The 25,288-nt window shown below is 40.4% G+C and overlaps 1 protein-coding gene and 1 long non-coding RNA gene across 6 annotated transcripts in view; one reads left to right on the plus strand and one right to left on the minus strand.

Moving 5' to 3' along the window:
* Positions 1–926: 926 nt before the first annotated feature.
* Positions 927–25,288, minus strand: part of LOC121886625 (glutamate dehydrogenase, mitochondrial) — a 28,097-nt gene continuing 3,735 nt past the window's right edge. Inside the window, exons 2-14 of one of the 5 annotated variants that reach the window (XM_042396770.1) lie at positions 23,549–23,629; positions 23,157–23,212; positions 22,331–22,394; positions 20,055–20,149; positions 17,231–17,410; positions 15,146–15,283; positions 14,804–14,941; positions 14,610–14,690; positions 13,679–13,802; positions 13,370–13,461; positions 12,939–13,001; positions 11,648–11,805; positions 11,069–11,585 (exon numbers count right to left, since the gene is read on the minus strand). In XM_042396770.1, coding sequence (XP_042252704.1) covers positions 11,686–11,805; positions 12,939–13,001; positions 13,370–13,461; positions 13,679–13,802; positions 14,610–14,690; positions 14,804–14,941; positions 15,146–15,283; positions 17,231–17,410; positions 20,055–20,149; positions 22,331–22,394; positions 23,157–23,212; positions 23,549–23,629 — 1,232 coding nt within the window. In that variant the 3' untranslated portion in view covers positions 11,069–11,585; positions 11,648–11,685. Of the gene's footprint in view, positions 1,091–1,492; positions 1,556–3,298; positions 3,424–10,581; positions 10,858–11,068; positions 11,586–11,647; positions 11,806–12,938; positions 13,002–13,369; positions 13,462–13,678; positions 13,803–14,609; positions 14,691–14,803; positions 14,942–15,145; positions 15,284–17,230; positions 17,411–20,054; positions 20,150–22,330; positions 22,395–23,156; positions 23,213–23,548; positions 23,630–25,288 lie in introns of those variants that run through there. The other 4 variants (XM_042396769.1, XR_006092791.1, XR_006092792.1 and 1 more) reach the window with 4 other exon arrangements.
* Positions 4,086–7,983, plus strand: LOC121886626. Its single transcript, XR_006092793.1, has 3 exons — positions 4,086–4,267; positions 7,799–7,874; positions 7,971–7,983. It is a non-coding gene; the product is annotated as an uncharacterized LOC121886626 (long non-coding RNA).

Here is a 25,288-nt window from a genome sequence, read left to right on the forward strand (position 1 = left end):
AAGTGCATTATGAAGGGATCTTCTGATGGTCAGTATGAACAGGAGGAATGATTATAGCAAGAAAAACCTGTGTCAATGTTCATTTGGTTACCTGACTGTTGTTTCAAGACATACTTGAAAAACTGTGAACACATCCTTTAAGCCTTTTTTCACTAATTAATTTCACTAATTGTCATTAATTAAAAAAATATCGACTTCATATATTTCCAAAGACAAGCACGGATCTTAGGGGGGCTGAATTGAAGCTGTACAGTTTGTCAGAATCAGATAATCAATCAATTGATCAACCCAGGATGGAAGACACTCTGATGTCACTGCCAAGCCTCTTCTGGGTACTGGTTATGAACAGGAAAGCTGCTTATTAACATGTGACAGCAAACTTCAACTGGACTTCATGAACAAAACTTTTTATTCTTTTAGCAGTTGTTGTTTAGCTGTGAGCTGAATCAATAAAGGAGACAAGAGGACAAACTCAAGAAAGCAAGGAGGAGAAGTTTTATAGATTTATAGACTGTGTCGTGGTGAATACTAACCTGCTTATGCTCAGTTGCTTTTTCTATTTGTGATGGGCAGATTACCTACTGTACCTTCTAGATGAGCATGTTGGTTAAATTCATTCATTCAAGCATACATTATAATAAGTTATAAAGCTTTGTCATAGAAAAAAAAAACAAAAATGATGTGATTTTAACCTCCATTTTGGTTGGTTTTGATCTTCTGCTGTTCACCGTCACTTCTTTTTCCATCATTTTTCTGATTACGTCTTTCAGCCGTTATTATTAAGATCCTTGGTAAAATGTCAGAGGACATAAAGTGTTGATCCTCTGCTACATACACCCAACAAATCCTAAACCAGTGTACAGTATGAAAATAAACCAAAACCTCACACAGTTATATCTTAACATTTTATTGGTTTCCAAAAAAAAAAGAATAAAACAAAAAAAAAAGTAATTTCCTCCAAAATTATTTCGATATGAGGAACTGGACGGTTAAAACAGGAAAATTCAACCAGGGGACAGGCAGCCACAGTGACGCCTCGCCCCCTCCCTGTTCCCCTTTCTTGGCCAGCGGAGGAGTCGGGGAGAAGCTGCTTTAAGATGAGATGAAGCGACGGGAAAGGAGGGAAAAAAAAGAGCAGGGACAAGGAGGGGGAGAGCATCTATCGAATCTTGAACAATAAAAACACCAACTATGAAAAAAAAACAAAAAAACTCCTTGTTGGGAATCCTAAACCTTGGCAACGTCACTACTAACATTTACGCCTTAAGAGTGCAGAGAAAAACTCAAAGAGTCATAAAACTGCTATTCTCTTTTATTCACATGAATTTAAAGTTAAACTGAAGTGTCTATCTCCCTTTTTAGAGCAGACCTCTTTCTGAAATAAGGCATCTGTAGTACATCTGTAGTACTGTAGTACATCTTAAATTACCATGCAACATAATACCTTTTCATAAAGAGGTTTGACTGTATTATCTCCTGTGGGATCACTTACCCGGGCAGATCTCTCCATGGTGTAGGCCAACCCAGAGTGAACAATATCCTTCTCAGAGGCACCCTGCAAAGGAAAATGAATTGTTGTTTGTTTGTCATTCCTATAATTCCTGTTTGTTATTCCAGATGGACAGTTTTCACTGCATCAAGACAACTTGTGACATGTCAATCAAGGTTGATAAAGGGCTCCTAACCCTCCTGCACAGAAACTAGAAGGGAAAACATGGAAAGACAAAAGGAGAGATAAAAGAGGCATCAGAGGTGTTCTTTGTTTCTGCATCAATGTCATACCAGTAATGATACACTCTGATAACTAATCTGGTTTCTCCAGTTTGAAAACCTGGCACATGCAAATATGTAACGATACCAATGACTCTGCTCTTTTATGATTGGCTGTTCAGCTGTTCACGTTGGCACATAATGATTGGTTGTGATCAAATGTAATGTTTGTAAACGAGAGGGAGTAGAAATAAAAAAGGATCCAATTTGTTCACCAGACAGATCATCTCAACATCTGCAGAGATTTCACATCAGCTGACACCAGTTTCCTCCAGAACATCACCGACGCTGCCTGAACTGCTGCAGACACTGCAAGAATACTTTCATTCATCTGTCCTTCAAATTCTTGTTGACAGGTTTGATTTTTCTACTTCTTGCTGTTAAATGAAAAACTAATTAATCTTGCATTTACAGATACATTAGCAACTTTGTCAGTGATGTAAATAAGTCAGGTACTGCAAGGCAAGGATTGAAAGATAAAGGCTGTTACTTATTGCTGTAGACGTCAGAATTTAGGTTTATAAAATCTTATCAACTACAGCAGGTAGTGAAACAATTTCAAACATTTGTTGCAGTAACATTTCACACAGGACAGGGTGAACCTGGGGAGGTAGACTTGATATATTATGGGTATGTCAAACTGTATAACGCCCCGATCTGATGCTAATCCTGATCTGATGTTTGTCTTGTGTGTTAAGGAAGCAGCTGTAGGACCAGAGTATCAGCCTTCACACCAAGTAAACCAGAGAACCACAACGCCAAGAGAAATACAAGGTATAACACCACAGCAAGTCTAATTACTGGATGTTTTGTACCATTTATCAGTAGCATGTTAATTTACCAAAAATATTTTTGTTTGTTTTTATATAGATGTCTGCTCGTCGTATTCCATACCCTGCAGGAATGGGATTAAAGAGAAGGAAAAAATTTAAAAATGAACACCTTAGAGACCATCCTGATACTCTTTTTTATGACACTACAAGTTATTATGCAATATGCGACCTAATTTTCTTTACTACTTTTGAAGAAGACTGGATAGCTGCCATAATGCAGCACTACCCTAGGACTGATAGAATTCAACTGGAAGATAAATTCAAACTTGACCTCCACAGTGGCACTGTATATGTTTATCCTGGTGGAAAGGTTGTGATACAAGCCTCATCAAGGGACCGTACAAGGTTTGATGGAAAATTTGAACAACTACGTAAGGAAATGGAAGCTATAAAATTAACCAGACAGAAGAAACAAATGAACATAGGCAATGCAGGAGGACATCAAGATCCTGCTCCCTGAATAAAATACAATAAAAATAGAAATAAGAGGAAAAGAAAGACCTTACAGTAGGCTGTCTGTTGAAGAAGTACAAACAGACAGGAGAAAAAGAAACACAGTATGGATTCTTTAATATGGATTATACTGTAAATAACTGACTAGCAATGCTAGTTCCTGTAAAATTAAATGCATATTTTTATTATTTGTTGCTATTTCTGCAGGTTAAGGTGGTATTAAAGAGCAGTCTTGTACTCACTGAGCAGGTTGTTAGTTTGAGTCTCTCTCATATTTGAAGGTCGGTCTTCCATAGCTGACATGGTTGAGATTCTTCAGCCACTCGAAATATGACACCGTCACACCACCAGCGTTCAGGTACATGTCCTGCAGGATGAAACATCACATCCTCAGATATGTTGTTCAACAGTCCTCGCTCTTCTGTGTGTAGAATTATTCTGACTAAACTTCTTTTTTACTGCGAAAACTGCTGTTTCTGCAAAATAAAAGACACTGAAAAAAGTGTTGTAGAAACACTGTTGTTTCTTGTTTGTTTGTTTTTTTAGAACAAATTATTCTTCTTATTGTTTTAGTTTCATGTTCATGTTTTAGATATTATATTTACAGAATTATTATTTCATTGTGTTTTTTTCTGTAACATTAAATAAGCAACAATCAAATTTAAAGTTAGGGAAAAATACATCCTTAGGTATTGTTTATTATGAGCTTAAAACTCCAAAAATCAGCTAATCTGCTTCATCAGGACTGTTTGGGTGTGGTTTGATCAGATATGATTGACAGTGCTGGAAACAAACACAAACAGCCCCATGAACCTGAGTCCTGTGTGTGAACCCTGCACACTTCAAACCAGTGAAAAGAGACCAGATAAAAACACAAATGCAGAAATCAGTCATGTGAAATTAACCAAACTGTGTTCATGTAGGACACCATCACTCTTAGTAAGAGAGAGAGAATGTAGCATTGTGATTCATCGTATCCCGAACGGAAGCATCTGTATCCTCTTTTATGATTGGCTGTTCAGCTGTTCGCGTTGGCACATAATGATTGGTTGTGATCAAATGTAATGCGTGTAGACGAGAGGGAGTAAAAATACGAAAGGAACCAATTCGTTTCCCAGACGGATCATCTCAACATCTGCAGAGATCTCACATCAGCTGACACCAGTTTTCTCCAGAACATCACCGACGCTGCCTGAACTGCTGCAGACTCTGTAAGAATACTTTCATTTATCTGTCCTTCAAATTCTTGTTGACAAGTTTGATTTTTTCTACTTCTTGCTGTTAAATACATTAGCAATACATACACAGATACTTTAGCAACTTTGTCAGTGATGTAAATAAGTCAGGTACCGCAAGGCAAGGATTGAAAGATAAAGGATGTTACTTATTGCTGTAGACGTCAGAATTTAGGTTTATAAAAACTTATTTCAGCAACTAATGAAGTTTATAGGTTTATAAACAAGGTTCGGGAACAGAGACCACGCTGAGTACACATCCCACTTCCGTACAACAAAGTATTTAGGCACACCCCATCCGTTCGTCTCCCCTCGTCTCAGTTGCAAAGGACCCGTGACAGGATCGCATCGCAAACGCTTACCCCTCGCCCGCGCTCCATGGACCACGTTCCCCAGCAATACCAACACGACACCTCCTTCACCACCACATCCACGCAGAGGCCGTTTACACCGCTGCTCCTCCGAGGAAAAGCTACTCCCTCAGACGCCACACTGCTGATCAGCTGGGACCCATACACACCCACGCTATAGCCGATTCCGACGCGGCTCGTTTTCCTTCAATCAACATCTTCAACCGGACGCTCACTCACCTACAGAGTGCTCTCAGGCAGACGGACACACTGTTCAAGCGAAACAAAAGCGTTGCCAAACTTTTCCAACTGTACGGAAACTTTTTCTTCACCTCTCCGGCCAGCAGCTCAAATCGTCCCGCTCTTCCGGGTTCACCGCCTAACGCTAACCTGACGCACGCCGCACACCGATGACGTCACCACGCTGCCCGCTACAACGGAGCCCTGACTCTCCAGCCCCGGCCAGGGCACACTCCACTTTCTCTTCTTCCCCCTTTTTTTTAAAAAAAAAAAATTATTTTCCGAATTAACCCTTCATCCCATTTTCCTGCTTATTTATTAAGTATTCGTGTAACTTCGTGGTTCATACTAACTCACTTTTCTGTTATTATGTTTCTTCATTAACGCTTCTACTCCTCTTCAGGAACTCTCATCCTCTTCCCTTCCCTTCCCTTCCCAAACAACGGACCATCGATCATCCCCAGCGTATCATACATGCATTCTACCCGACTCAGACACCACCTCCTCGTCTCAAAAGCCGTGCTTTTCCCGCTCCACACAGCCTCCAGCTCATCACCGATGTATCCAGCTGCTCACCTCCGGGTTCCCTGCCCAACGTCTCTTATGCGGGGCACACCCACGGCACCACACCGCCCACTACAGCGGACGGCTCCCACATTTGCCGAGGGCCAGGTCGAGCGACCTCATGCCCACAGCCATACATGCATCCCCTCATCCTTCATCCCTCGACCCTTCAACCCCCATCACTATCATCTCTCTCTCCTTTCCCTTCCTTTCCTCCCTTTCTCTGTCTTCTTTTCCTCCCTTTCTCTCTCAACCAGTATGCTAAATATTTCCTTCTTCATCCCTCGACCCTCATCCCTTCATCCCACATCCCACGAACTCGACCCTTACCCCCTCATCCTCACAGCCCGACCCTCTCCCTTCCCCCTCCATCCCTTCCCCTTCCCCTCATCCCTCTAACTCTATCCTTCCTCCTTTTCCACCCTACTTTTACCCTCACCCTTTCATTTTTCATCCTTACCTCCTTCCCCCCCCCCCCCCCTATATAAAATGCTTCAACACAACGAATCATCTTCAATACAACCATTCATCATCAAGTCAGTGCTCCAGTCAGCTTCTATTCCCTCACCACTAGTTCATGACATCAGCGGGCCACGGAGCTTCCTTCTTCTGACCCACTCCATTCGTTTAACGCCAAAGAGCCATCCAGACCATCAGTTTTCCTGTAAATGGTCATCCCACAGTTCGCACTCAACCATCTCCCCATTTGTTCCCCCTTTCTTTGACTCCCTTCATGCACCAGGCTTTACAGGTCCTGACAGTCTCAAGCCCCATCACAGGCTTGTCAAGTCTTTAGCTTTAGCTGTCAAGACTTTGACAGCTAAAGCTCATTGCAGGCCACACACTTCTCTTCTCCCTTCCGACGGCCATCGTACCCATCCAGGTGCATCACACCTGTCGATACCCACGTACAGTATCCCTCCTTCAGTGGTGCCTATGTTAGGTGCAGCAGCCCTCAGAACCCCACCAAGCACGGTCCATGACATCACTATATCCTAAAGCGCTAATTGCCATTAACCCCAAAGAACCATCTCAACCACCAGACCATCCATTTTTTGTACGCGATTGTCCCACAGTTTCTACGAAGTCCTGACACTCGACCCTTCCGGAGACAACCACATCGCCTGTTCTCGCAACATACAGCTGCACTGACTCAGTGTCTCTTTCTGTTTCCGGGGTTACAGCAGTTTTAGGTGGTTCACCTCCGATCGGCTACTTCAACTGCCCCCACGCCCCCCCCCCCACTCTGCTCGATGAACCATGTCAAGTCATCATCAAAGCCCTTCTTTGGGGGCAAGAGAGGTCTTAGTCATCCTCGTTCCCACGCTATGTCGTTGCTGACCATTATAAACAAGAAATCCTCAAGGAAATCATATCCAGCCTCGCACCACACTTCGGCATGTTATCCAAAGGTCAGTAAGGCTGAACCCAGCCTTAGGCCGAAGCGCTTGCCCCTGACTTCATCATCATCATCATCATCATCATCATCATCATCATCATCCTGGCATGCTATGCCAGAATTCCCCGTACACGCCACCTGCCTCCCTACCCTGACAAAGTTGTAGAATCCATGTCTCTACAGACGTTCTACAGCATGCAACGACGTCTGATACTCCCATTCATTCTTCGGAGACAAGGACGCCACTCCCAGACACCCTCATATTTAACCTTAAGTAAGCAAATCAACCAGCTTGGCTTCTCTTGCCCCACATTTCACCATGCATATCCACAAGACCCGCTCTCCACCGCCAAACCAGGCGAGTTGCTACATGTTCCTGGTTGCAAACCTGCAAGTTTCGCACAAGTTGGCGATTTCTCCAGAACCATACTCCAGCCACGTTCTTGAACACATCTCTGCATGAAGTTCTTTTTGGGGGCTCTATCCAGGCGATGGACCGGAGAGACAGTTCCCCCACTCAGGGTCTCAACCTCTCCCCCCGTTCCCTCCTACCTCCCCACTGTCGGCAGTCGTCGTCCAGTCGACATACCATACATCCATCATCGTCCCTCAATCCTCCACTCTATGTTCCTCAACTCTCACACCTCACCCCTTTCCTCCCCCCATCACTTCATCCCTCCATCCCTGATCCTTCATCAGGTTCTCCAACCCATCCATCAACATATCAGCTCTCTTTCATTATCTCAATTAAACTATTGAAATCTAATGTTCTCGGTGTGGTCTCAGTTAGTGAACAGCAGCTAGTGAAACAATTTCAAACACTTGTTGCAGTAACATTTCACACAGGACAGGTTGAACCTGGGGAGGTAGACTTGATATATTATGGGTATGTTAAACTGTATAACGCCCCGATCTGATGCTAATCCTGATCTGATGTTTGTCTTGTGTGTTAAGGAAGCAGCTGTAGGACCAGAGTATCAGCCTTCACACCAAGTAAACCAGAGAATCACAACGCCAAGAGAAACACAAGGTATAACACCACAGCAAGTCTAATTACTGGATGTTTTGTACCATTTATCAGTAGCATGTTAATTTACCAAAAATATTTTTGTTTGTTTTTATATAGATGTCTGCTCGTCCCATCCTGATACTCTTTTTTATGACACTACAAATGATAATGTAATATGTGACCTAATTTTCTTTACTACTTTTAAAGAAGACTGGATAGCTGCCATAAAGCAGCACTACCCTAGGACTGATAGAATTCAACTGGAAGATAAAATCAAACTTGACCTCCACAGTGGCACTGTATGTGTTTATCCTAGTGGAAAGATTGTGATACAAGCCTCACCAGAGGACCGTACAGAGTTTGATAAAAAATTTGACCAACTACGTAAGGACATGGAAGATATAAAATTAAACAGACAGATGGAACAAATGAGCTTAGGCAATACAGGAGGACATCAAGATCCTGCTCCCTGAATAAAATACAATAAAAATAGAAATAAGAGGAAAAGAAAGACCTTACAGTAGGCTGTCTGTTGAAGAAGTAGAAACATACAGGAGAAAAAGAAACAATATGGATTTTTAATATGGATTATTCTGTAAATAACTGACTAGCAATGCTAGTTCCTGTAAATTTAAATGCATATTTTTATTATTTGTTGCTATACATTTGTCATGTACCGTATATCTTTGTAAATTATGGTTCTGGTTTTTATCAACTGTTTTAGAAATGTGTCAAAAGAGTTGAAAATGTAATATCAAATGTAAAGGAAATGTTTATATTCTGATTGTGTCTTATGACCCTGGCAGACTCCAGTTTTTCTGCAGGTTAAGGTGGTATTAAAGAACAGTCTTGTACTCACTGAGCAGGTTGTTACTTTGAGTCTCTCTCATATTTGAGGGTCAGTCTTCCATAGCTGACATGGTTGAGATTCTTCAGCCAACATAACATCCTCAGATATGTTGTTCAACAGTCCTCGTTCTTCTGTGTGTACAATATTCTAAACTAAACTAAAATTTCTTTTTTTACTGCAAAAACTGCTATTTCTGCAAAATAAAAGACACTGAAAAAAGTGTTGTAGAAACACTGTTGTTTCTTGTTTGTTTTTTTTAGAGCAAATTATTCTTATTGTTTTAGTTTCATGTTCATGTTTTAGATATATTTACAGAATTGTTATTCTATTAAATAAGCAACAATCAAACTTAAAGTTAGGAAAAAATACATCCTTAGGTATTGTTTATTATGAGCTTAAAACTCCAAAAATCAGCTAATCTGCTTCATCAGGACTGTGTGGGTGTGGTTTGATCAGATTTGATTGACAGTGCTAGAAACATACACAAACAGCCCCATGAACTTAAATCCTGTGTGTGAACCCTGCACACTTCAAACTAGTGAAAAGAGACCAGATAAAAACACAAATGCAGAAATCAGTCGTGTGAAATTAACCAAACTGTGTTCATGTAGGACACCAACACTCTTAGTAAGAGAGAGAGAATGTAGCATTGTGATTCATCGTGATTCATCATATCCTGAACGGAAGCATCTGTATCCATTATGTTTCTCCACTCATTTGTTCATTTTTTCCCCTTAACATCTAAAACACATATATAAACAGAATGATGCAACACACCACTGAGATAAACTGATTTCTTCAAAAGGTAGATGAGATAAAATCCCAGTAACCAGTAGTGACAGTAACAGTCAGGTGTCCATATGGACACTGAAAGAGGTTTTCCTCGCTGTAATCATTCCTCCTGTTCATACTGGTGGTTAAAAGATCCCCTTTAAATGCACTTTTGTTGTGAGTGATGTAACATTGAAAGATATCTACATGATTTGACTAATTTGGACGGCTGAAGCTTCATATTACCTTCAGATAAACTTTTGAATACATTTTTGCACTGAAGGAGGACTGTGGATTTTGACCTCCATCACTTACATTGTAAGTGCATTATGAAGGGATCTTCTAACAGTCAGTATGAACAGGAGGAATGATTATGACAAGAAAAACCTGTTTCAATGTTCATTTGGTTACCTGACTGTTGTTTCAAGACATACTTGAAAAACTGTGGACACATCCTTTAAGTCTTTTTTCACTAATTAATTTCACTAATTGTCATTAATTTTAAAAATATGGACTTTATATATTTCCAAAGACAAGCACAGATCTTGAGGGGGCTGAATTGAAGCTGTAGAGTTTGTCAGAATCAGATAATCAATCTCGCTGGATGGAAGACACTCTGATGTCACTGCGAAGCCTCTTCTGGGTACTGGTTATGAACAGGAAAGCTGCTTATTAACATGTGACAGCAAACTTCAACTGGACTTCATGAACAAAACTTTTTATTCTTTTAGCAGTTGTTGTTTAGCTGTGAGCTGAATCAATAAAGGAGACAAGAAAACAAGGAAGAGAAGTTTTATAGATTTATAGACTGTGTCGTGGTGAATACTAACCTGCTTATGCTCAGTTGCTTTTTCTATTTGTGATGGGCAGATTACCTACTGTACCTTCTAGATGAGCATGTTGTTTAAATTCATTCATTCAAGCATACATTATAATAAGTTGTAAAGCTTTGTCATAGAAAAAAAACAAAAATGATGTGATTTTAACCTCCATTTTGGTTGGTTTTGATCTTCTGCTGTTCACCGTCACTTCTTTTTCCATCATTTTTCTGATTACGTCTTTCAGCCGTTATTATTAAGATCCTTGGTAAGATGTCAGAGGACATAAAGTGTTGATCCTCTGCTACATACACCCAACAAATCCTAAACCAGTGTACAGTATGAAAATAAACCAAAACCTCACACAGTTATATCTTAACATTTTATTGGTTTCCAAAAAAAAAAGAATAAAACAAAAATAAAAAGTAATTTCCTCCAAAATTATTTCGATATGAGGAACTGGACGGTTAAAACAGGAAAATTCAACCAGGGGACAGGCAGCCACAGTGACGCCTCGCCCCCTCCCTGTTCCCCTTTCTTGGCCAGCGGAGGAGTCGGGGAGAAGCTGCTTTAAGATGAGATGAAGCGACGGGAAAGGAGGAAAAAAAAAAGAGCAGGGACAAGGAGGGGGAGAGCATCTATCGAATCTTGAACAATAAAAACACCAACTATGAAAAAAAAAAAAAAAAAAAACTCCTTGTTGGGAATCCTAAACCTTGGCAACGTCACTACTAACATTTACGCCTTAAGAGTGCAGAGAAAAACTCAAAGAGTCATAAAACTGCTATTCTCTTTTATTCACATGAATTTAAAATCTAAATCCCTTTTCATTAAAGTTAAACTGAAGTGTCTATCTCCCTTTTTAGAAGCAGACCTCTTTCTGAAATAAGGCATCTGTAGTGCTGTCAACTGAAACCATCGCAACAGGAGGGTCACACGTGCATTCATGGATCACAAAAAGGGCGCCTGAACATGGCTGCCAAACAACAATATTGAGAACATTTAAATGAGGACTGAGGAAGGCGCAGTCTTTCATTCTCTCTCAGGATGTAGCTCTCTGTTTGCTTTTTCTTAATATAATCTCAGCAAAAACAAGAACAGGGCAACATTTAAACAGAGATGCAAATACAGTCTAATGGCAGCACAAAGATTACAGGATAAATACCAGTTAGCCGATGTCTCACTGTATGTACAGTATACATATGTGTGTGTGAAAGAGCCAAACTGATATGTTCTGAAGGCTATTTAGAAGGTTTAAGAAGGCAGGAGAGGGTGATTAATAGCAGGAGGGTTGGGGGGGAGGGGGGAGGGGGGGGGGGGGGGGGGGGGGGGGGGGGGGGGGGGGGGGGGGGGGGGGGGGGGGGGGGAGGAAGTGTGGGTCATGATTGGCCATTTATGTGAAGGTGAGCCCAGCCTCATTGTAGACTTTGAAGACCTTCTCGATGGCGTTGACGTAGGCGGCCGTCCTCAGGTCCAGACCCAGGTTGTACTTGCTTGCTGTGCGCATGATTTGCTAAAAGAAAGAAGAGAACACGTGTTTAAAAACTGTTTGTTTTTTCTCCATTTCTGTTTTTTTCCCGTTGCGGTTTATTTTCTTATTATGTTGGATTCTTTGTTTCCTTTTCCCCTCCCCTTAAACTGAGAAAAAAAGGTGTGTTTTGTATATTATTAATGTTTAATTGATTGTTAACATGTTCAGCTATCACTAAAAGGAAAATGTGCAAAACCTAATACATAAACAACACTTATAAGTAGATCAGATCATTGTTGGTTTGGCTCTGCACATGAGATTTATTGACAATAAGAAAATGATAGAAAATCAACAGCCTTATCCTATAATCATTATCGCTTTACTTTTATTGTATGCCAGAGATTCATTGGTTGCTTTTCTGATCCCCGTTTAATCTGCCCGGATGGATGAATGCCTCATTGTGTGACATCATGTATTATGTCAAAACAAATTAAAATTGATCAAACACACGAAAAAAGGATAAAGGTGCACAACTACGACTCAGTGTGGTGAAAAATATTAGTAACAGCCCCTGAAAATCTCAAAGAAATTTCATAAAATTTTCATCCCATGTTTTCTGTGATTATGTTCAATACAATATAATAAGTCTACAGCACAAATTTAAAAGGAGGTCAAATTGTGATTTATGGGAAACTTGGAAATGTAATCTGATAGTCTAGTTAATATTTGTATGTCATTTTTAATCATTTATTTATTGGATGTTTGTGATTTTAGTGATGATAAAGGTATTTGTTGTGTTGGTTTGTTGGTGGCATGATGTGGCATCACTACTTTGACTACTGTATCTGAGCAATCTTGATATCAAAGACTACAATGGAAATAAGTTTTGCACCACATACTATCAGATCAGGGGACATAAAAACCATATAATGTGGATTCACATTAAACACAGTTTCAAATGTCAATTTTCCCACTATCAGTTACAGTTTAATACTAAAAACTGTTTAACATTCTATAAAAGTCTTTTACTCGACCAGAAATGCACAAATACTACACTAACATTTCTGAATTTCTGAACTGCAAATCGTGTGTTTCATCTTAAATTACCATACAACATTATATGGTACCTTTTCATAAAGAGGTTTGACTGTATTATTTCCTGTGGGATCACTTACCCGGGCAGATCTCTCCATGGTGTAGGCCAACCCAGAGTGAACAATATCCTTCTCAGAGGCACCCTGCAAAGGAAAATGAATTCAGCCACACAATCCATCTCAAGAAGGCCACTTTATAAACAGAAGTGTATGCATAATAGTCCTGAAATGATTGATCACTCAGTCAATCAACAGAAAATAAAAAAAATATTAACAAGCATTAGCTTTGTTGAGTGCTTTAACAATTGTCCATTTGGTGTTTTTTGTTACTTCACATTAATCCAAACTGAATATTTTTTTACTTTTTAGACATAACTTCACTCTGGGAACTTGTGATGAACATATTTCATTGTTTTTGATGGTGCATTGGCTGAACTGAAGAAAGGCTTTAAAAACACACAAACATCCAGTGCCTGTGTATACATGTGTGTGCGTCAGCAGATGATACTCACAGCAACTCTGGCCTGGAAGTCAGCGGTAGGGACGATGGGGATGGGTCCTCCCTGCTTGCCAAATTTCCTCTCTAAACTTTCCTGCACAGACACTAGAAGGGAAAACATGGAAACACAAAAGGAGAGATAAAACAGGCATCAGAGGTGTTCTTTGTTTCTGCATCAATGTCATACCATGTACCGTATATCTTTGCAAATTATGGTTCTGGTTTTTATCAACTGTTTATGTTCTGATTGTGTCTTCTGACCCTGGCAGACTCCTGTCTTTCTGCAGGTTAAGGTGGTATTAAAGAGCAGTCTTGTACTCACTGAGCAGGTGGTAGTTTGAGTCTCTCTCATATTTGAAGGTCAGTCTTCCATAGCTGACATGGTTGAGATTCTTCAGCCACTCGAAATAGGACACCGTCACACCACCAGCGTTCAGGTACATGTCCTGCAGGATGAAACATCACATCCTCAGATATGTTGTTCAACAGTCATCGCTCTTCTGTGTGTAGAATTATTCTGACTAAATTTCTTCTGTGCTTTAGTTTCACGTTCATGGTTTAGATATTATATTTTTTTCAGAAGCATTATTATTAGTTTAACCCTCCAAAACGCAACTATTCTGCTTCATCAGGACTGTGTGGGTGTGTTTTGATCAGATTTGATTGACAGTGCTGGAAACATACACAAACAGCCCCACAAACCTAAATCCTGTGTATGAACTCCGCTCACTTCAAACCAGTGAAAAGAGTCCAGACAAAAACACGAATGCAGAAATCAATCATGTGAAATAAACCCGACTGTGTTCATGTAGGACACCATCACACTTAGCAAGTTGATTCAGAACCTTTAAGGCTTTACTGATCTTAACTTTCCACCACAGTGCAGCCATGTAAAAATGTCCCAGCAAATTTTGGTTGCATCATTCCTGTGGTTTGTTTTTGTCAACTGTATATTTCACAACCTACTATGCACAGATCCATTTTAAGAGCCGTTGCTGCAAATGATGTTTGGAAATCTTAAATTAGTCATATGAGTGTGTCTCATATTTGGTTATATTTTGGCATTCATGAAACCAAGTTATTCATTTGAACTCACTTGTACTTGGTTTTGCAATGTTACGAGAGCTTGCTTAAAATCAGTTTTCTTTTTAAATGTAAACATTGTTTCTAGTGTTTGCATCCAAATATAGCGAAGCTTTGTAGTTTTCATTTCAGTGTGTGTGTGTGTTTGTGTTCATTGTGTGTGTGCTTACAGGGATAACCATGACGTTGTTCTCCAGGAAGATCTTGTCAGCATCTGGGGTGGTGGGACCATTGGCACCCTCAGCAATGATCTGGAAAACAAACACAAACTCACATGACTGCGACTGCCGTGTCCTTATTCAGGTGAATCCAAATAAAGACTTTAAGCACATCATCTTGAGTAAATCAGAGTTAGAGCATTTACCTTGGCCTTGATCCTGGGAGCATTGTGACGAGTGAGCTGCTTTTCTCCGGCAGCAGGGATCAGGATGTGGCAGTCGGCCTCCAGAATGTTTCCTTCATAAGGTTTGGCCCCTGGGAAGCCCACAATGGTGCCATGTTGCTGCAGAAAGTGAAAAGACACACACAAACACAAAAATGAAGGTGAAAATTTCATATGACAATGATACTTCTGCATAAGATTAAAAAAAAGAAGAGCTCATGTATTTTAGGAAGGGAAACTGGTGGAAAAAAAAGGGAACAACTTTGAGTAAAAACAGATGAAAGAAAGGAAACAGAAGTGAGGGGAAGGCAGCGGTGCTGGTACCAGTTTGTAGTCCTCCAGCTGTTTGGGGTCGATGCCCTCTGGGTTGAAGATGGCTCCATCAATCTCACCGATACCCACACACTTGGCCCCGAACCTGTGCAGGTACCTCATGGAGTGGAGACCCACATTACCAAAGCCCTGAGAAAAGACACAGCAGGATTCATTTGATAAGAAAAAAGATACACAGTCCAACATCACTTTAATAATAATAATCACTTTTAAGTTATACAATAATATCAATAGTAAACAATCTTTTTCAATTGTTATACCCCATTTTACTCAACCATAAACTATACTTCAGCTTCATGCAAATACATTCTCTGGCGCCACCGTGTGGCCAGTTTAGGTTCTCACATCATCTACTGTATCATGACCTGAGACGAGACCTCACACAGCTGCCATGTGCTTGATTAAACTATTCTGAGTGAATGTGGGTGAGAAAGGGAGACAGGACAAAAAACAATAAAACCGACACAGATGGGCAGAATTGATGCTGTCAGGGGCAAATCATTCTGTTGCCTGATTTAAATATAAAATGTGTTACTGTTAAAGTATTTCACTGGTTTAGGCTTGTTGATTAATTCAGCTGGGATTATGTTATCTGTCACAGTATATGTAATTCAATATTGCTTTATTGATATACATCTAAATACAGTAAATAGTGAAGAAAACAAAGAATCAAGAGTAATAAATGTTTATATAGAAAATCTTCTACTTGTAGCCATGTTTTTTTTTAAATTTCTATTGTCTCGGTGTCGTCATTTCGCACATCCACAGCTCGGACCTAACACGACTGCAGGGATACGAAGAGCTTCACAGCTGATTTTTTATAAACTAAGTGTGATAGGACAGTAAAGCAATGCCTGTTTTGATCTTGATAACAAACTGGAAATCTGCTCTCACTAAATCTCCAAGAAAATCTAATCTCGGCACAACATAATCCTCAAACATACACACGGACACACACAGAGGGATTAGCTTTTTGTACAGCACATCACAATTCAGCTGCTGTCACTGCTTCTTCACCTCCTTCAATGACGCCCTTACCCCATCATCCCTAACTGGAATATCTCCTACACAAATGTTATTTATCTCCTTCCAACATCTCTGATTGTTTTTTTTATTGTTGCTGATGAAAATGTGCCTCTTCGGGAATCTTTATAAAACAAAGACAGGCTGTTTGTGGTTTGTGATATGCATCCTGTAAGGGCATAAATAAGAGGAAATCCTGTTATTTCTTTTGTTTTTGTTGAGTGGAACACATTTAGACATACCAGATTACACTGTTGTCATGAGAAAGTTGTAATAATATAAAGTGTTGCAGGAAAGCTGCAATGGCCAGACAGTGTGTGTGTGTGCGTATGTGTGTGTCTCCATGACACGTGAGAAGCTGTCATGTGACAAATGGAAGTGAAACTGATAAGGAAAATACTGCTCTTTGACTTTTTGTTCCCACAGATTCTTCTTCTCTTCTTACAGACTTACAGTTGAAACAGTTGTATCCTTACAAAAAGGCTTTTCTACTCACTATTGTCCTCTTTGTTCAGTTTCTTTGCCTCTTTGTTTAAGACTTTTCCATGTCGGTGTGCCACAAATATGTGAAGTTTATTATTATCTTCACGAATAGGACATTCCTCTGATTAAATCTGATCTTTACGCTAAAAGAAGAATAGCAGTGAGCCGAATCCAAACAGCAAATTCTTACTTCTCTAAAGATATGAGACTCAAACTGGGTCTCACAAAGCTAGACACATGGGACTTAGAGATGTAGAGCAGGCTAATTTGTCCCAAAGGATTAATTGGTTCCAGTCTCTTAGTGAATCATCATATGAACATGCACAAAGAAGGGAAACTCCTTCAGTTCAGTGCGGTCTGCTTGGTATGAGGAGATCAGGGCTGGGCTAAAACAGATGGCATGACTCTGATTGAGGCACAGCTCTAAAACCTCCCGTCGTTTCAGATGAAAACTTAAATCCTGCGAGTATCTGTGAGCAAATATCTGCAGCACATTTGCGCCTAGGGTCTCATCTTTCCTCTCAAGTAAAATGTTTCTACGTTGATCAAACCATGCCTGCGGGTGTGTACCTGGATGACAAAGGTCTTGTCCTGGAAGCCAGGGGTCAGGCCCAGCATGCTCATGTAGGACGCCTCGTTAATGAAGTTCTCGATGCCGTGGAAAACTCCACGACCGGTGGCTGAGATACGTCCGTGGATTCCACCCTGGCTGATGGGCTTTCCTGTCACGCAGGCGTGGGCGTTGATATCCTGCACACAAACACACACACACACGCAGAGAAAATCAGACCACACAGATCGCTGACTGTAGACAACCCTACAGGTTACTGAAGGACATTTTTGAAGCCTCATTTTGGGTTTACAACTCGGACAAACCGTTAAATACCAAAGCTAAGTTTGATTGGCAGAGACACTAATAAATTAACTGACCACGGCACAAAATATACTACTCTTAAAGCTTTAATGTCGCCAATGAGTAGGGATAGGTTCCCAGTTGGCAAAATGCCTGGATTTATTTGGCTCCAGTGCTCACAAATCTCTTATAAAACTTGTATTTTTTTCCATTAGTAGTACTACATCTTAAGGCTTCCTGCATCAGCTTTAGCTTTCAGCCATGGTGTTGACTGCTTGATATATACACATAACACATTATGTGTTCAGCTGACTGCACATCACTACAAACTACCCACAATCCTCTGCCCTCAGATACCCGGAGCAGGAATGTGTCACCCACTCCAAGTCCCTGCTAAGGGTATCTGGAACAGAGGACACGAGGCTGAGTAAGGTGAGAGGAGGTTAGAGAGAAGGAGAACAGAAAAGGAAAGTGAGTATTATGGGGAAAGGAGGGGTTGAAATGTTTCACAACTATTAAACACCAAATGCAGGTTAAATTTCTCCACAACAATGGAACATTATTTTTCAAAGTCATTAACACTCAAAGTCATACCAAACATGATTGAGCAGAAGTGGTCAAGATCTTTTGTTTTTATACTGAATGTGTAAATATAATATCTACTTTTACAAAGCAAATTCAATAAAAATTTATATGGGTGCATAAAAAAAAAAACCCACATATTTTTCTGCCAAATGCCAACATATCAAAGTGGCAGCCATAAATATCGCTGGTCAATTTCTGCCAAGATTGCTCTACTTAAGTTGGAAAAGAGCCATACTATAACGTCACACGTTTCAGTGAAGTTGAGACTATATTGGACTGTTTCCATGTTGCATAAAAGTATACACATGGCCAAATGAATATGCATTATGATAATGTCTTTTTGTATCTCCAACAATGCAAACATACAAGTATTATAAATACTACATACATTATTCACTAGTGCTGCAAATCATTACATTATCAATTAATCTATCCATTATTTTTTCTATTAATAATTAAGTCTCAATATTCCAGAGCCCGAGGTGATGTCTTCAAGTCGCTTGTTTTGTACAAAATCTAAAGACATTCAATTTCTGACCCGCAGTAAATCCTCATATCGGAGATGCTTGAAACAGTGAATGTTTGGCATTTTTACAGGATAATTGACTTAATCAACGTCCAAATTTTTCCCAATTAATTTGTGTCCTTCAACTAGGATTGGGCAATATATCAATACTATATCAATATCATGATATGAGAATAGATATCGTTTTAAATATTGGATATTGTAATATCGTGTTGTCTTTTCCTGGTTTTAAAAGCTGCATTACAGTAAATTGATGTAACTGATGTAGATGATGAAGCCCTACCGTCAACTAATCAATTAATAAACTAGTTGCAGCTATAATAATCACCCAGCTCTAGTCTAGTGTATAATGAGTCAGAGTCTCTTAACACTGAAGCTTGCGTTTCCTTCCTCCTTTTGAATTCACTTTTATACTTCCTTTAAAAAGGTCATAAGTTAAGCTTATGCCCCTTTCCCATTTTAATATTTTCATTTTCATGGTCTCTTTACAAACATTTGCATGTTTTTATGGCCAAAAAGCATCTAGTTACAGCTGTACAAGCCATGGATGCAGCCCCTCTTTCTCACTCAGCCTGAAATGGGCTGTTTTGCGTCTTCCCAATGCCGCTCTTTTCTGACTGGCTGACTGTTTCCTGACTGATGCACGCCCAGGCCAACCACAGGTAACGGACTGTAGCATGCATAGAGCAGAGGTGAGGAGAGAAACTGGTGCAACCATAAATAACAGCAAAACACAGTTCCTCCAGGAAGGAGTGGGGGGGGTCCCGTTGGTGGGGGAAACACTGAGCATATAGCTGTGACATCACAACCTTACGGACGTCCAAACGGCTCACTTGAAGGCACAGTTTCTGAATATGGGCTGTGTGCATTTCTCTGTGGAGTGAGAGTTTTGATACTTTCACAGTATTTATATGGCAATTACGCCTGGTTTATAATCAAAAAAGAAATGGAAATCTCTACAATATGTCCCCTTTAACTCATGACAGTGATAACTACAAGTTTATAGTGATTGAACATATATTGTAACAGCTGCAATACACACACACACACACACACACACACACAAACGGGTAAATATTTTCCATCTTTACTCAAATAAGCTGTGTTTGACAGGTTTTGATAAAAGAATGATTAACTGATAACACACACACGCACGCGCTCACTCGCACACACACACCCACACAAACAAACACACACACACACACACACACACACACACAGGCCTCAGTCTGTAAAGCTGCTGTTCAAAGAGGAGGAATGTGTCTGTGGTCTGCTGGGAAGGGAGAGGCAGGAAATGACTGTTCAAGTTTACATGTGACTCATTCATTCCCTGTTCCTAATTTGGCCTATTTCAAAATCTGCACCAAAAAAAAAAAAAAAAAAAAATCAGCCAAGTTCTACAAATTGGTTGTGCGTGTCTGAGAACTCACAGTGTGTGCAATAGTGTTGGCGTATGTGTCGGCAATCCAAGACATTTCCCTCTCTCCTGTGCTCATGTCTGGGGCTGGGACGTCGATGCCAGGTCCTGGTAAAGAAAGACAGGTGGGAGAGGAAGGTAAGGAGAAGTACGAGAGTTTGCTAAAGCACGTCAGCTACCGCACAGGAATGCACGCAAGTACATACTTCAAACACAGGACGGTGCAAATTCACACAATTCAATTTTTCTCATACTACACATTATAAGAAACCAGGCTGCAGGCTTAACAACAAGCTACCTCTGCTGATCTTAAACAAGACTGGGTCAAAAGTGTCAATAATGTGAATTCCTGGAGATTAAATCATGCAAATCATGCATCATGGATATTTGTTGGTAAAGTGTGGTGAAGTAGCATATCACATGACGTGGTTAAGCTACATTTGAGTCAAAAAAAAAAGTTGCAAATGCAGTTGCGAGAACAATACTTTCCATTCATATCTTGGAATGTTTGATTTGAAACTTATTTTAATTCTAATTTGATGATGTCTCTCGTTTTTCACTCTGCACTGAGTGTTTTGTCAGAGTGATTGTTATTTAAGGTGCTTTAACTGTGCGTTAAGTCCGTCATGCCTGTATACACCTTTATGCTGCCACTTTCCTGGTCAATGATCACGGAGGCTGTGACGGAAATTGTAAATGAAAGTTTTGACAGTATTTTGGATGCAAATTCAGGAGGCTTATCTCCACCCAGTTACCACAGTCAAATCAAGCGCACCCACACTAAACTGATATAACAGCTATATGAGTTGCATGTTTTAACTGCAAAACTTGTGTTTTAATGCTGTTGTGCATTGTTTAAGATGTGAAAACATCAGAGAAATAAAAAAATAAAAAGCTTGCGTCCTGGTATTAGTTCAGATATAAAATCCAAACACACCATGGAGCGTCTCTCCTTCTGGCTGCTGACAAGCGATGTCAGCCGGAGAGTCGATCACACCGGACAGTAGAGGAGGAGACGGTAGAGATGCTGGTATGCGTCTGTTTAAACAGGAGTTTAGCCGACTTCAGCGCATTTAACACCGCAGCTGAGAGTGTCAGAGCGCGGCAGCAGGAAACAGAGTCACTCTGTGTTGCGCTGCTGTCCTCCACTTCCATCATCTCGCACTGATTCATTTTCAAACAGGAACAGCCAATGAGAAAACTTCAACACTCGGCTGCCAACCGATGGTGTAACTTCATCACTCACTCACTCACAGACAACTGTGATTATAGGGCTGGTCGGTGGCCTGTCCAGCCAACAACACAAATGATGACAGGGGAAATCTGAGTGCCAGGCTTTGTGTCCTTGTGTCATATATACAGTACATGTGCCCTGTAGGGCCTCATATCCTGGAACAAGGTCCAAAAACAGAAGCTGGCACGCAGAGAAGTGGGGGATGGGACAAGACGAGAGAGAAAACAGGGTGACTGAATTTCTCGTTAGGGGAGGTTTGACCATGTTCATGTTACACTCACACTGACAGAACAGGGCAGTGATGTGTGCAGTGGGTGCTGCTTTGCCTCCAGGGTGTATCAAAATGCAGGCATGAAGGCCCTTGAATAAAACCTCCCCAAATGACACAACTACTGCTGTGTACAAGCACATGACAGACAGTAACAGGCAGTATCAAGTCACTCTTTGCTGTGTTTGAACTAAACAGATTATAAACATTGACATTCAATCAGGCAAGGGTGAACGAACTGGATGTATGAGGGCTGTTAACCTGCTGAATTAGTGTACATGTGTTACATGTGGCCTTGTTGCTTTAACACAGTCAATAATCAACAAATTACAACTTCAATTTCTGTAATAATAATATCACATTTACCAGTCTAACAAGCTAATGCCTTATCAAATAGCTCATTGTCAAATAGGGTCAAATATGTTTGCATGTTGCCTTGTTTTAGCCCTTTAAATATCAGGTTCAAGTTCTGCTTTTATCCCAACCCCCCCCGTTTCTTTTTCACCATCATTAATTGTCTCCCTTTTCAGTTGACACAGGCACACCCTGACATACCCAAACCTGAATAAACAGAGCTAGATGAAAGGAAACGTTACACCTCTCACCACCACAGCCATTTCAACAAGAGTCAAATGACAAAAAGAACTCTGGACATCCATTTTGCGGAGTTACATTCGGTGTAAAATAACTCACCAAAAACCAGAGTGACACATTATAAAATTACTTTTGGGACTGTTGAGTATTGAGACAAACAGTTATCAGTTTAAACAACTGTACACAAACTCACCGATGAAACCCTTCTTGGCCAGCTCAATTGTGAATCTCCTAGTAATCTTCTCCAGCTCATTATCCTGCGACACACAGAGAGCACACAGTTCAAGAAAAACATGTTGTCACCTTGGTTACAGTGTAATAAGACATTCAAGGATGGGATGATGTTTAAAAAAAAAAGCTTCACTACAGAGAAAAACAAAGTGCTTTACTACCAACAAACCAAACAGTGACTCATCCATATAAAGCAATACTCTCCCTCAGATATTTAGACAGATGCTTCAGGCATTTAGACAAAACTGTGAGGTTTTTGTTTAGTGGTTTATTTCAGAGGTTTTCCTTCCAGTAAACTCTGGGTTTAGAGGCAAAAGCCAATGATGTTTAAATCTGTTTATTTCACAGTATACATCAATAGACAGACTCTCAATACCTATCTATAACCCCATAAAAAGGCAGAGCAAGCACCATTAGTTAATTCAAAGAATAAGAAAATATAACTTAACCACAAAACATTTGTATATATCTGATTATTAAAGATAAGAACGGCAGCAGCCTTGCCTTTTGCATTCTAGTGCAACTGAAATCATCCTCTGGGTTCGTTTGTATGTGAGAAAGAGACAGAAACACAGAGCAACTCATCCAGCTCGGGATATTAAGTTAAGAATACAGTGTATGAATATGGGCACTACTTCTCCCGTGACTGCCGGCTTTGTGAGTTGTATGTGCTCGTCTAAGGCTTTGTTGCTTTCCTATAAGTATTACAACACACAGTTCCACATGTCTGTGTATCTCTACGTGTGCGTGTGAGTGTGGGGGAGGAGGATTGACATTAGAAGGCTTACAGAGTAATTCCTGGGGTTGATCTTGACTCCGGCTTTGGCTCCCCCAAATGGCACATCTGGAAGAGAAGAATACAGCTTAAAAACTGCACGCACACACACATTTGTACTAAACACACATGACATTGAGATATACACTTAGATTTGCATTTCATTATGTGTAATCAGTTGAAAAAGAAGCGAAACAAAGGCTGGATAAATATCATCTGCTACATGTTGCATGACCAATACTCTATTATCTTGGAAAAAATAGTCAAAAGCAGTTCCTTGGTTGCTTTTGAACATTGAATATAAAGGCGGTAATGACAACAATTACACACAGTATGAATATGTATGTGCAGATCTGGGGATAACAGGCATGAGGCTGTGTGGAAGGCAAAGACTTGAATACTCACCAACAACGGCACATTTGTAAGTCATCAGAGAGGCCAGGGCTTTCACCTCATCCACAGACACATCTGTGCTGTAACGGATACCTGAGGGAAACACACGCATACATGGAGAAGTTTACAACCAGCCACTAAACGGAAAAATATGTCAGCCAGGAAAATGCTTTTTGTGTTTTTTTTGTTCAAAATTAATTTTTTGTAGGGTTGCAACATGTTTTCATTATCGATTAACCTGCAGATTATTTTCTTGGTTAATCATTTTGTCTCTAAAATGTCAGTGTAGTGAAAATGCCTGTTATAATTTCTTAGTTTCTTAATTCCAAACACAGAGGATATTCAGTTTTTTCTATAATGCATGACACATAAAAGTTTAAAGTCTTCAAATTTGAGCAGCTGCAACCAGCAAATATTTGGCATTTCTGTTTGAAAAAAATGACTAAAATAATTATTTGATTGTCAAAATAGTTGCTGGTTATTTTTTGTTGTTGCAGCTCAAATTTTTCTGACAATAAAACACATTTCTACATGCTTTTTTTTGCCTAAATTGACATGTACTGTATTTTAACATTTTTATACACTAATAAATGAGTTCAGGTGCCTTGTATATTGGCAGTTCATTAATTGTTTCAACTGCAACATGAAGAAATCATTAAACTACACTGAAACCACTTCTGTCAACAACAGAAAAAGATAATGAATAGCTGAGATAGAGCGCCGTCTTAAACTGTAACTACAGCCACAAACACCCGACCGACAATCACAGTATGTTCTCAGCAACTACACGAGACTTCATTCACAGGTCAGAGATCGCTGATTGCGTCCAGCAGTAGCGTCGGGAGGGTGGAGATCGAACAAGCCAATCCCAGCCCTCGAATCTAACCCCATCCCTCGAAGCTGCAGTCATTCATTCCTGTTGTCTGGCGTTTACTACAGTCGCCACAGTAACATGTGTGGGCCAGCCTGTGTGCGATGTAACATGATATGCGTTATACAGCCAGCTGCATGTCCAGCCAGGTTTCCCCAGTCGTACCACTTCATCTTATGGGCACAGTATGAGTGTGTGTGTGATTGTCCAGTAGTGCTTAATATAGCTCATCCAGAGTTAGCTTACACAGAGAAACCCAAGGACAAACAAGCACAAAGTGGAGATTGCAGATCACTTTATGGGGACAAAAGCTCTATGTGTCTATATCTATGTGTTCGAAACACAGGAAGCACAAGTAAAAGCCCACTCACTATGATGTCATCTTAAAGTGACATTTAATGGCGTCATTTTGTGCCCACCTACTGTCATTTGCATGATTGCAGTGGGTGCCTCCAAACTCCAGTCTGTGATAACTGCAATATTGAATTAAGTGACAGCAGAAAGCTCCATCTTTCAGCAAGCTGATGTGGTTATCCCTTTATCTTTACTTCCATTCATCTAAAGATCGGCTGAGTTACTGCGGGCTGGCAGAGGACAATCTTCAGCTCAGTGATCAAATTAAAAAGGGAAAAAAGCCTGTCAGGCTACCCATCCCCCCATCTTGCTATTCATCTATCCACCCAACAAATAGGCCATCACAGCAAAGCATACCTGTAAATACATTCCTCTGAAATGGAGAGCAGATTTTGTGAAAATATACAGCACTGTGCCCAAGCTGAAACTTGAGATCCTGCAGCAGTTTACAGTCAGGCCCAGAGGCCCGACATGGTAGAGCTTTCTGCTTCGGAGCAGACTTCTCGAGTCTGAGGCGACCTGCCAAC

Source organism: Thunnus maccoyii, chromosome 20 (assembly GCF_910596095.1).
Source record: "Thunnus maccoyii chromosome 20, fThuMac1.1, whole genome shotgun sequence".
Classification (NCBI taxonomy): domain Eukaryota; kingdom Metazoa; phylum Chordata; class Actinopteri; order Scombriformes; family Scombridae; genus Thunnus; species Thunnus maccoyii.